Source organism: Eupeodes corollae, chromosome 1 (assembly GCF_945859685.1).
Source record: "Eupeodes corollae chromosome 1, idEupCoro1.1, whole genome shotgun sequence".
In the NCBI taxonomy this organism is placed as follows: Eukaryota; Metazoa; Arthropoda; class Insecta; order Diptera; family Syrphidae; genus Eupeodes; species Eupeodes corollae.
Window position 1 is genome coordinate 100,849,815 of NC_079147.1, and position 14,210 is coordinate 100,864,024.

At 31.2% G+C, this 14,210-nt stretch overlaps 1 protein-coding gene across 1 annotated transcript in view; it reads left to right on the forward strand.

Annotated features, from left to right (window-relative positions):
• The window catches only part of LOC129954017 (neurotrimin), a 480,552-nt gene that overhangs the window by 57,118 nt on the left and 409,224 nt on the right, over window positions 1-14,210 (forward strand). The window contains exon 2 of the mRNA XM_056067610.1: window positions 2,861-4,163. Coding sequence (XP_055923585.1) covers window positions 3,827-4,163 — 337 coding nt within the window. The 5' untranslated portion in view covers window positions 2,861-3,826. The remainder of the gene's footprint in view (window positions 1-2,860; window positions 4,164-14,210) is intronic.

A 14,210-nucleotide genomic window follows, 5' to 3' on the forward strand; every position in this document is an offset into this window, starting at 1 on the left:
TTATTTGTCCGACGAAGTATATGGTAAGAGGTATGTAAACAAGGCGAACAGACTCGGACTCAATATACATCCTTTTCTGACTCCTGATTGTGTTTTAAACCCTCTCGACAACTCTTCTCCATTCCATACCATAGCAGTTGTATTTGCATATAGATATGTGAATAACTCTTCCAAACTTTCAAGACATTCCGTTACTATAAAGCTTGTAGATAAGCGCATGTCTATCGATCATATCAAATGCAGATTTAAAGTCAACAAAAAACGTATATAGCTTCTTGTCCTTATTCAGGAATGTTTCTGTGATATTTTTAAGGGTACAAATGTGGTCAACCGTCGAATAACCTGTCCTAAAGCCTGCTTGAAACTCCCTTAAGAGCTTGTTGTCTTCTATCCATTTATTGAATTTTTTTTGCAAAACCAGTTTCAATATTTTATATGAAGCATTTAGAAAGGATAGACAACTCGGCCAAGCTCCCTTTGTTATGAATCGGGAAAATGATGGACTCCTTGAATTCTACTAGTATCATTCCTGATTCCATGACATTGTTATATATAATTGTCAGTCGATTGGTTGGTTCTGCTTTGCCATACTTATAAAATTCTGCTGGTATGCCAATCGGTCCGCATACTTTAAAATCTTTAAGTTCCATTACTGCTGAAATCACTTCGTGGTGTCTTATTGCAACATCAAGAAATATTTGCAGTCTATAGGCAGGTTTATTCCTGCGATCAATCGTTTTTTTCCTACTCCATCGAAGGAAAAACATCTAAACACCATTACTGAACCGCCTCCATGCCTTACAGTTGGGACCTAACAGTCTGGTAGCATCTTCTGTTCAGCACTGCGCCTGACGTACACTCTGCGATTTGAGCCAAATATCTCAAACTTAGACTCATTGGTCCATAAGACTCTGTTGAAGTTTTGGCCCATTCCAGCAGTTTGATCTTGTGTTGGGGTCGTTGCAATGGTTTCGGTCCAGCATGCCTTAGCCTTCGTTGTGTCGTTGATACAGATAATGGTTCTTCCCGGATTTCATTGATCTCGGCTCGTATTCCTGGTGCTATTTTCTTCCTAGAACGCTTGCTTATGGTGATGATATGCAGATCTTCGGTTTTCGTCGAAACTGTAGGTCGTTCTGACCTCGGTTTATCCTTAAAACCGCCGGTACTAGATTAGCGCTGTATGGTCCTGTGAACTACTCCTTTGGATATCATCAGTTTTGTGGCGGTTTCTCTTTGCGAATAGCCTTCTTCAATAAAGGTCATAATCGCAGATCGAGTTTCAATAGTTAATTCCTTAACTTTTCCCATGATTCGCACTTTGTTTACTGGAGAAGATCACAGTCTTAAATAAATTTAAATTGGATCAAAACGAGCATTATATACAAAATCCTGAATTTGCACATGCAGGTATTCAAATTTTACATTTTTTTACCAAATCGAAGCCAAAAACCCAATAGTGTTTTTTTTTACCTTTTTTCACATAATTCCTCATAATTTCCAGAAAAGAATTAATATCTAAGGTTTTACTTCTTGCACCTTTTATGAATGGTCTAAGTTAACAATACGGGTAAAAAAATCCTATGTTCATTCATAAACCCAAGCATTAGGTACAAATAAAGCAACCCTTTGAAGGTGGTCTCAAACATTTGACCGGTACCCTCCTCTCAAGAGGCTCTTTAAACTCTTTAAACTCATTAGACCACTGTCACAACTGTCCTACGTAATATCCTTGATGCTACGGTATGTCTTGATTAGTTAATAAAATCAATCAATTTAAAGCTAGTCGACTCTCAAAATTAAACTGTTAATCGGTTGAAACCAACAAAATTGGACTTAAAATGTATGGTTTATTATTTTTGATCCTTATGGTAATTTTTATCAAAAATTTTAAAGTCTATTAAAATTTGTATTATTGGTAGGGCGAAGGTATTTTTAGCTTTGGTATAAAATCTGAAATTTAAGCAATTTTCTAAAAAATCAAGGCTTTAAAACAGTAAACAAACATTTTATCTCATATCTCTACGATAATGAGGGCTTCAACTTTATTTATTTGATAGCCAACAAAAGTCAAGGCAAATCAGAAATTTCAGAATGCTTTGTGTGTTTCCTGTGAGGTCTGCTTAACAAACCAATTTATTGTTAATGTTAAAACGTAAAATATTTAGAATAATTTAAATGTTTATGTAACTTCTATTATTTTGCGTTTATTTATGACCTTTAATAGATTTAATTTATGTATTGTACCAAACCAAAAACGTACTTACAAATTTGTATCAATTTATTGCTTCATGTTCAACAATAAAGTCATGATTATATAATACTATGATTTTACATCCTCAATTTATATAAAAAAAAATAAAAAAATTCAATGAATACATTAATTTGAAGTCAAATTTATTAATAAAAATGAAGGCAGGAGTATATTTTTAATGAAATCCTAAACTCAATTACATCAACGTGTCCAGTGATTACTAATTTCATAAATATTAAAAAATTAACCAAAAAAATTGGTTGGATGGATGATCTATATAATTTATGCATTTATTTATTCCACACCTAATTTAGGTTGATGCACTAAAATTTCAAATTAATACATAACCCATATACGAGTATATACATGCAAATGTATATTTATCGTATTAAAACCGCACTTATATTCATTCTCCATTATAATGGATTTATTAAAAAAACACTCTCAATTATGTTAATAATAGCCAATACAAATGTTGGTATAATAAATATTAATTATTATAAATAATAATAAAAAAATATGCCAATAATGTGTCCTATATACAAATATAATATTTAATTTAAATTTTATTTAATGTTTTGTTTTTGTCTTCTCTATTTTTTGCAGAATATCGGCTATCCATTCAATTAAATTACGCAACCTTGCGTTAAATGACCGTTGACAACGTTGACAGCATCAACTGAGTATTATGTTTGGGATAATAGAGCCAAAAAACCGCATTATATAATAATAAACCTGCTCTTTATATATACAAAAAGAATCATCTCATCGGACTCGGCTGCAAACAATCAGTGCCATTGATTTTGATTAATCACCAGTTAAACAATTTTTATTAAATTATCTTGGCCTGTGGTGAAATGAGCCATGCAACATAAACACAAACTTCTCCACCAATTCCAACCCACCGCCAATTACTACCGTTCCAACCCATCGGACATCATCAGGACTAAAAATAACAACTACAAAAACTGATGATGACTTTTAATCCAAAATCATAACATTTATGAATGTTAATTAACGATTTTAAAGCTTTTTGTGTGGGCTGCAATCTAATGTTTGTTCAGCAGAATATCCTTGTGTAAGAAAAAACGGAAACGGAAAAACCAAAAAAGCTCAAAAAACAATCGCAAATAAAACGACCCAAATTTGAAAATACCTTCAACAAGAGTAACGTCGTTGTACACAAGTCGTTTGTAGAATTAAATTGCCATTAAAAGTAATTCACATAGAAAAGGAATTTAATTTTTGTTTCGTCCTTTTGTATCCTTGCCACGATTAACGCTTAAGGAACTTCCTCCGCAAAAGGGTAGCCACGATAATAAGAACACAACGAAAACGTTTTCTTTATTTGGGATATCCGGTTAAAAAAAAAAACGAATAACGGCGAATATTTCTTTAAACAATTTCTGTGTATGTAAATGAATAAGTGTGTGCTTTTTTCGTATATACATATTTTTAAAAAGAATCAGGATTAAAAACTTGGTGTGTCAGGGAGATAAACCCTTTTCGGAATTTTTTTTTCTTCGTTGTTGTTTTCGTTTTATGAACAAAAATTCATCTTGGTGAATTAAAATGAACATTTTTTCTCGCAAAATGGCAGTAAAGACAGCAACAACAAAAATGGCTAAAAGGATCTCATCAAAAAAATCATCAGCAACAACAACAGAAATAACAAATACAAGAACATCAACAACGATAAGAAATACAGAATCAGCAGCAGTATCAGGACATGGAGAATCAGGAGTAGCAGGAGCAGCAAGGACAACAGCATCAGCAACCACAGCGAAAGCAACATCCACATCTGTATCTGCGAGAATGAATTGTCCCATTTTAATTGTAATTAGCTTCAGTTGCTTTTTGCATCTAGGACTTTTGTTAACATCAGCAGAGGGAGCTATTTCGACTAGAGGTAAGTTTACCTTAGGGAATGTTGTTTTAAATTTAGTATAATATCTACATGCAATGCATTTATACCATTACACTACAAGACAATTGAATTGAGCTTTTCGCTTTTTGATTTGGTGAAAAGTTCCTTAATTTTGGTTAAGGTAGAATTTTAATTTGGAAGAAGTTTTTACACCAAAACGAATAAATTACAGTTTTAATGAATTAAAAATTTATAATAAAATACTGATGGGTTTTGTAAATAATGATTTTCGCCAATTGCAACTTTTCAAAATTTTTAAATTTAGTTCCAATTTTATTTTCTGACAAAAATCTTTATAAATATAACTAAAAATATAATTAGATATAGAAAATTTGATATGTTTAATCAAAATGTTCTATGCAGTAAATTTCAAAGCCCATTCAAGTTTTCTTCATCGTCTAGAAAACTCGTTTTTTCCTACTTAAGTTGTAGATCTCAACCAGTTGTTTCCAATAACTCTGTATCAAATTTTCTTCCACTATTTTCAAATGTTCCACAAAGCTCGATTCTTGGCCCAATATTTCTCACCATGGACATTAATGACATGACTAAGTTTTTTCTCGGTTGATATGTACTCAAAGATTTTCAGATGAGAAAAAAGTTTCCTTTGGGTCCCTTAGAATACGCTGCCTGTGAAGTTAATCTTCATTTACTTTCCGTCTCCTTCTTCCAAATCAAAATGTTTGGTTGTTTCTAGAAAACCGGGTTACTACATATAACAGTCAAATCGGTTTTGTTGAATCCGCAAAGAGTCTAGGTAGAACTTTTAACAAAACTCTTACATGGAATAACCGTATCAGGTTGACATTGGGTAAGGCAAGGCTTTAAAAATGAGATAAGTTCTGGCTAAAACGCTGATTGTTCCAATAATTGTGTTTGGGTATGAGCTATTTAACAAATGTGGAGTGGTTTTTTCAGCCATCGTCAGTAATAAGCTTTCGAAAATGGTCGTTTTCTGATTTTGAAGTCGAAATGATAACTACATGAGTGATATAGACAGAAAGGGTGTTCAAGACGTTTTACTTTAAGCTTTTGCTTGACAGGCACATTTAAACTTTTTCAACTTGAAACCCTGATAACTTTTTATTAAATACAAAAATGTGTGTCCAAGATGTTTAAGTTGCAGCTTCTGCTTGCCCGACACATTTAAACAAATTTTCAAATGAATTTTTCAACTTGAAGGTATAATAACTTTTTTCCTATATCAAAACTCTATTTCTGTTCCGAATAGACAAGGAAATAATTTACAGAAATCATTAAATGGAGTTGTGCAGCAAATAAATAAATAATAGAGTTATAAAGTTCAGCTTTCAGTTAAATGAAAAAACAAACTGTCATTTTGACAGAAGTAGAATTGACTTGAGAGTTAGGTAGATTTTTATTGACTAGCTTTCTAGTAAACTTTTCATTAAAGTTGCCTTAATTGTAAGGTTGGTTTTTAGCAGGTGGCCAATGAGATACTAGAAACTTACTTTACTTTCAAGTTACTTATGTGGTCTGAACAGACCCAATGTCCTAGGTAGGTGGAAATGGTGATCTCAAGGCAACCTAGCCTGAGATCCAATTAGCGCTGTAGTGCGCCGTTTTGATACCAAAAACTCGTTTGACCTGTGATTGAAAGGGGTAGATTTATAGAGAAGCTTCATAGCGATTATGTTAGAGCCATTTTGTCGCATTGAGAAAAAATATTAGGTCTCTAATCTTTGTCTCAGATAGTTCATCAAGTTCGTGAAAGAATGCTTTTCTAAAGTATTTCATTCCAGTGTTTGCCAAAGCAGGACATTTGCAGAGAATTGTATCCATGACCAGAAGCCATAGAAGAGGCGAAAGGACACCCCCTGGGGTATTCTCTTACTCACGTGTTTTGTTGCGATTGTATTGTCTAGAGTGGCTCGAATCTTCCTACCACTGAGCATGGAAATAATCCATTCTCGAATGAAGTCTTCTACACCGGACTTAACGAGCGATTCTTCTATGGATTCGGTAAGGACGTTATAAAAAGCAAATTCTATGTCTAGGAAGGTGGCAAGAGTAAATTCTTATTAATGGATTGTTTGTTCTACACAAGGCACTACCTCATGGAGGGCAGTCTCCGTAGATTTGCATTTAAGATAAGCATGCTGAGAGCTTTCGAGAGGTCGTCCAACTAGAATTTCTAATATGTTAATCAAGAATGCGCTCCTAGGTTAAGCTTATTGGTCTGAAATCCTTCGCGGATTCGTGACCTCGCCTACCAACTTTCGCGATAAAAACTACTTTGACCTGTCTCCACTACATAAGCACATGCTAGAGAAGGAAGCATCTTTTGAAAATTTGTTCCAGCCATGGAGCTGCCACATCATGCAACTTTTGAAGCATAACTGGCAGTATGCCATCCATGCCTGGGGATTTATATGGAGATATTGGGATGGCCCACAAAATATTTTCTTTGGTTATAACGGAATTGACTTGCTCCACATGAGCTACATTTAGCTCTTTGGTTTCAAGCCATTCGGGGTTATCACTCTCGCAACCCGGAAAGTGCGTCTTCATCAGTAGCTCAAGAGATTCGGCTGTAGAGGCTGTCCAGGTTCCATCAGTATTTTTCAGAAATGAAGGATTACAATGTTCCTTCGATAAAACTTTGCTGAGCCTTGCGGAGTTCTTTACGTATTCGATTGATTGACAGTATTCTCTCCAGCCTTGTCTTTTGGCTGATGACAGGGCTTGCTTGTAATTTTTAAGAGAGTCTTTATACGATTGGTAAAACTTATGTTTGTGGCAGATATTGAAAATTGTCCTTGTCACTTTCCTAAGACTGGACAGTTCTTCATCCACCAAGAAAGAAAGGTTTTACGGCTATATGTAACTGGGCAAGATACTCTAAAAGCTTTACTTATAGAAGTCTCAAAGGTTGTCACCTTTGATTCAAGTTTTCCTATCGATTCAGTGAGATTCGGTAAGTTGCCAATGTCCTAACTTTCAGTTTTTTTCATTTTCGTTCTTCATCTTCAGAGAAATTGTTAATGGTTTCTACGGATACAATTACTTTAAACCATTTCAGTTTTAAAATGTTATTATCGATTCAATTAAATATCATAAGCATTGAGGAACGGAAGTTAATGGATATTTTAAAATTTCTTTCCTATCAATTTTGGATAAACTCTGTGATGCTATACAAATTATCCTTACTATCAAATTAATTATTACTATCGTCTATCTCTGTGCTGCTGTGTTGCAGCCGATAAAGGATTAATGACATTTTCTAATGATGTCGTCAATTTCTTCAAGTCTTCAGAAAATGTTATATTCTATGTACTTTCTAGATCTCATGGCAAGCAAAACGTCTTGGACATACATTTTTTAATCAGAGAAAGTTTTCTGATATCTTTATTTTGGTTATACCTTATAGGAAAAACGTTATGGAGGTTTTGATCTGAAAAATGCATTTGAAAAAGCTAAAAATTCGTCTGGCAAGCAAAAGGCTGAAAGTAAAACGTTTATATAACACGTTTTTGTAAGCAGTGGATTTTTTTTCAGATTTTTTGATGTACCATTCATTTGTTTGCATATCATTTGGACAAATTACCATTTTCGAAAGGTTACTCCCGACCTCTTAGAATATATACGCGTTAAACTAACTATTTCTACAAGATTTTAATAAAACAAAAAAGGAACTTAAATAAATGACATAATCAAACAACATGAAGTGTTAAACTCTTTTAGTTTGGTAAAAAATATTGTATATATATATTTTCATGATTTTTTTGCATTTATTAAATGTATTTTCTAAATAATTTAAGAGAGAACGGACATAGTGAGGATATTTTTTTAAAGTGTAACTTGAGGTTTTAGATGAAAATGGATAAGGGATAGTAACAGGAGATATACTCGTTCATACCTAGTGCTAGAGGAAGTGGAAAAATATGTACAAATTAATACAGAAATGGAACGAAAAAAAATGAAATCATCTCATGATATTATTTTTGTTTGTAATTTCTTTCAGTTAATTGAACTAATTAATCAAAATGACAAAAAAGTTATGAATTATTTCTATAAAATCCTTATTCATTTTTTTAAAGGACTTACATAACTAAGCATCTGATTCAATTTAAGTATGATGATTGAGTTGGCAGTTGAAACTTAAAGGAAGTGTGATACATTTGCTTATCATTCAATTAAATTTTCACTTGTCATATCCTTAAATACCGAATAAGGCTTCTCATAAACTGTGCACACGTAGCATAGACTATTGTGAAATAATTTTCACAATGAACACCGATTTTTTTTAATTACAAACAATTTCAGTAGAACAAAGAGGCTAGGGTGCGGAAATATTGATTACTGAACACTTATATTTTTAATTATAAAGAATTTCAGTAGAAAAACAGCTTTGGGTGCGGAAGATATGATAACTTTTCGTTTGTTATAGTTAAGGACTTGTTTTTGACGTGTGGTTTTCAAGAAAAAATAAAACTGTTACATGAATAATTAAATACTATAGAAAAGAGTAGTTAAGGTTTTTATTATAAAGATAAGGGTCTGCCATTATATTTTGGAAATGATTTCGGAAAAGCCGCTGTTGCTGGCAAGAATTGATTTCAGGTGATAGGACTGATTTTCGACCAATTTTCACAGCAATTGGGCCATATTTCATTAATAACGCGACGAATATTCTCTTTTAAGAAGTCAATTGTCTTGGTCTTATCTGCGTAGTCAAGCAACTTCACATAACCTCACAAGAAAAGTCTAGCGGTGTTAAATTGCATGCCCAAGGCCCACGACGACACGAGATAATGAGCTCACCAAAAGTTTCCATAAATTAATTGATTGTTTCGTAGGATGAATGGTATGCATTATAATTTTGTTCGAACCAGATTTCGCCAACATTATCCAATGGCCTATTGAATATTTGAGGATGTAGCAGTGGCCTCTCAACAATGGCTTCTAGATCATTGCAATATTTTAAGAACAAAACATTATTTTATTTCATTTTAGATAATTTATTTAATTTTCAAAATACCAAATAACAATTATTTAAATAAAAAATTCTGTTACGCATGGCTTTGCCGTCTGCCCGATTGACGTAATTTACTCACAGCTAACGGTATTTTAAAAGTTAAAAGCGATATATACAATTTTTAATATAAGAAAAAGAAAGGGAATATAAGAAAGTGAACATAATTTTTTATATAAGTGGGTATTAAAAGGCTTTATTAATGATTTGGTTTCTATAGGACATGGCTTTCTAATAGTATTACATCACCATCGCAGTTAAGAAGGGCTTTAATATCTGCATCGCTTAATACATCACTGCCAAAGAAGGTTGTTCTCACTTCTTCCGGGATTGTGCATTTTTCTTTGAAAAACATAAAACCTTCTCTCACCGACATGTTGCTAATCGTGCATATTATTGGAAGATTGCCTTGGTGCGGTATAAAGTTCAATATTACAATAGTCGATAATTAATATTTTGATTAGAACCAATCCTAAAATAATTTCTTTCAAAAAGTTTGTGTTGAAAAACGCCTATGTGGCTCTATGTACAGATGAAGTCACTTGATGGATACGATACATTCAAGCCTGCAGTTTTCGTCTAATCAGGCGATGAGATCATAGAGTTCAACATCTCTGCATTCTTTGACATACAGAGCTAAAACTTATAGCAATCTTTGATTTGGAATGTTCAAAGCTCTCAAAAGATAGTCAATATGTAGCTTAAGTATTTTAATAAAGAGCTAATACAATCCGCTTTCAATGTAGTTGAACAAATCTTTTGACATAAGACCTTGTTTTTCACATTCATATTTTCATATCCTCAAGTTTGCGATGCATACAGCATATCTCCAGAATAATTGTATGCAACGAAAAACAGTGTTTTAGACATATGGTAAAGATTTTAAGTAAACTCTAACTAAGAGTTTTCTTTACAAAAAATAAAAACAAAAAAAAACAACATTACTAAAAGTTGATAAAAATTGAATTTTGATTCAAAAGTCTTTTTAAGAATTTAAGATATTGGCTTCAAACTGATTTCATTTTATAGAAAATATTATTTTTGACAGCCAGTAAAATTTTAATAAAAATAAAGCATACATACAGTATTTTCATAAACATTCGATATCTCAAATTTAATCAAGACATTGACTTCAAAATGATTTCATTCTTTCGTTTTGTTATTAATTTTTTTATTAACTTAAAAAATCCTGCATATTTCGAAGGTATTAATTATAAATTTAAACTTTTTTGAAGTATCTCGATATCAGAGATATTGTGCTAGTTCTGGCAGGCGAACAAAGGTATTATAAAAGAACGGATGTTCAGACATAATTTTACAAATCGCACCCGTAACAATAACGTTAAAAATATATTTAAAACAAAAATTTTGTTTTATATAATTATTTAAATTTTCCTTGATATTAAATTCCTACTGAATCCATAGAATCTGTTAACAAACTAAATTTATATTTTAAAATTTTAAAATTTGCTTTTAAAATATTAAATGCCATTTAACTACCCAAACAAAATTTTATTAAGTAATTTTTTTTACGAAAGTCGTTAGAGCAATTTTTAACTTCCCATAGGAAGTTATTGTCCAAATTTTCAATTTGAAAATTTTGACATTTCTCCCTTGAGTCGAAATAAAAGATTTTTAGAAAGATGTCTGTGCGTGAGTGTGTACGTACGTTTGCGACGTTTTTTTCGTCATCCATAGTTCAAGAACCAAAAGAGATATCGAAAGATGGAGAAAGAGCTCTCAAGAAGATAGCGTGGGTGGTTTTTTTACCATAGCAGTTTGAAAAAAGGTGGAAAATTTGGTTAACCCTAAATATCTAACGAACCAAAAACGCTAGAGACTTAAATTTAATTTTGTATAATATATTGTAACGTGATATCAAAAATTATATTTTTTGAAAATAAATCTAACTAACGGTTTATTTTATAAATCAAAAAACTGAAAAAAAATTGTCACCTCCAAAATTTTACGACTAAAATATGATTTCATCTCCAGAACAATTTTGTGCAACACAGAATAATGTTTTTGAAATCTGATAAAATTTTGAGAAAAATCGAATTGACAGTTTTTTTTATAAAAAATAAAAATCTAAAAAAAAAACATTCAAAGTTGGTAAAAATTTAATATCGATTCAAATATCTTTTTAAAAGCTTGAAATTTGGGCTTCAAACTTATTTTATTTTATAAAAAATATTGTTTTCAACATTCTGAAAAATGTTGAGAAAATCGAATAAACAGTTTTTTTTTACAAAAAATAAAAATCTAAAAAAATTAATAAAAGTTGGTAAAAATTGATTTTCGACTCAAATATCATTTCAAAACTTTAAGATATTGGCTTTAATTAACTTTAATCTTTCAAAAAATAATGTTGTCAACATTCAGTAAAATTTTGAAAAAAACTCGAATTGACAGTTTTTTTTACAAAAAATTAAAAACCGAAAAAAAATTAACAAGAGTTGGTAAAAAGTGATTTTCGACTCAAATATCATTTTAAAAATTTGAGATAATAGCTTCTTGCTAATTTTTACTTATAAGAGATATTGTTTTCAACTGTAGGACAAAATTTGAGAAAAATCGAATTGACAGTTTTCTTACAAAAAATAAAAATCTAAAAAAAAAAATTATAAAAGTTGGTAAAAATTGACTTTTGACTCAAATATCTTTTCAAAAATTGTAGATATTGGCTTTAAACTAATTTTTTCTTTCAAAAAATATTGTTGTTAAAATTTAGTAAAATTTTGAAAATTGATAATTTTTGTACAAAAAATTACAAACCTAAATAAAATCAACAAAAGTTGATAAAAATTTACTTTCAATTCAAATATCTTTTTAAAAATTTGAAATATTGGCTTCAAACTTATTTTATTTCACAGATAATATTGTTTTTGATATTCAGTAATTTTTATATAAAAATCCAACAGTCCGTTTTTTTCATAAAAAATAAAATCTACAAAAAATAGTACGCAAATTTGGTAAAAATTGATACGAGTACATACAGACAAATTTGCTGAGAAAATTGTTGATCAAAAAATTTGTATTATATAAGCGACAAAAAAATCACCTAAAGTGAATAAGATGAAAAGCCCGTTTCAACAGAATCGAATAAATTGTTTGAGGATTAGGGGCAAGGACATTCAGATCGACGGACGGAATTCTGGTCCCAGTTCTTTCGACTTCTCTATTATCTTAATGGCATGTTTAATTATAATCTAGAGTTTGAAATTTTTAACTTGACATTTCCCTAAATACGCAGCAAACCTTATTTAGTTCAAGACCAAATAAAAACACTGAAGTGTTTTTAAAATTTAAAGAGTTAAAAACTCGTCAATAGAGTAGATGTAACCTACATTTTGTTTAAGGTAGTTATTCATAAACTTGACGTCAATTAAAACAAAAATTAGAAAACCTTCAAATACAAACAAACAAATCCTAAAAATAAAAAAAAATAAAGCACAAAAACCACTTTTGTGTATTTTAAACTTAAATATGTATGTATTCATAAAATTGATATTTCATACAAAACTAAGTCTTGCCACTTTCACTATACACTCAAGCATTCAGTATTTTATAGAAAATTATTTAAGCTGCTTTGTTCCCATCTCTTTTATAACTTTTTTTTTTACCACATCCCCCACCCCCTAATCCTTTTCGTGCTGTTTTTAGAGTTTATGCCACCTAAAATAGTAAAGAAAAAAGGTACACAAAAGTTATAAGTTATAACGTTTAACCTACATTCTCAACTTCCATCCAGGTAAATTCACGTCATTCTCACCTAAAAGTCTCTGACGTTGACAATTTAACAAAATACAAAGATACAAAAAAAAAAAAAAAACAGTTACCATTGTGTATGATTCTAGTGCGGATATACGCGATGGCTTTTGTTAATTGTTTTAACCACGCTCCGCATCCTGTTACCTTCGCTGGGTTTTAGTTTAAGCCAGGATTTTATACAATTGCGGTCTATAGTAGATACTATACTTGACTCGTTCGTACTTATTATGTACCTATGGGTATGTGTGGAAACGTATAGATGCCACTAAAATCCACAGACCGCACAGAGTGTTGAATTGTATACACGTAACGTATGCTGGCATTGAGGGGTAAACTCTGGAATATAAGTATATAACATACATTGTATATGTTTACGTTGACGTTTACGTTTTGTTTCATTTAAATTAAAATAAAGCAGTTTAAATGCGTCGTACCTACTTACTTGCTCGAAGACGTTATAATAATCTTTAAGAAAAGAAGAATTTCAAAAACTGTTCAAAATCAACCAAATGAGTAATCTGAAATGACAAAACAGTTTAACATCAACGTTTGATCCGGAACTCCAATAAATTAAAAGCTTATTTCTGAAACGCTAATGAAATATCTTCAAAACAGCATCAAATGAGTTATGGTTTAGTTCAGTCTTGAGCAAAGTAGTTTAGTCTTGATTAATGTTATTTAGTCTTGAGTATAATGAACGAAAATGACCTTGACCTATTTATGAGCCCCTAAGTATTATTAGTTAAATGTTTAGTTCTAGGAATATTTACTTAATATACTACATTTTTCTAAATATTTTATTGGAGACTAAGAGTGTTACCTGAATGTCTGTACAGACTTAAATTGGAAGAATTAATAAGTCTTGAGACTTCCGAACGTATTTCCTTAGTTTGACGTAAAGTATAGATAAGACGTTTTGAGTACTACTCTACAACCTTGACTGCAATTACTTTATGGAGAATCGACGAAGATCTAATCAATTATCTTCATAAAGAAACTAGAGATTTTCGTCACTCAATCAAATGATTTGTATATTGAAATTACGGTCTTGTTTTGTTTAAGTATCTTAATCATTGTTTCCTCAGATGAATTTTAAATACAAAATATGTATTTTTTTTGCAAAATTTCCATACCATAACTTACTTACTTAAGGTGACGCTACAGTCCGGGCGGACCTGGGCCTCAACCAACATGCGTCTCCAGCAAGTTCGGTCGCTATCTAGCTGTCTCCAGTTTCGCACGCCAATTTAATTAAGGTCTTA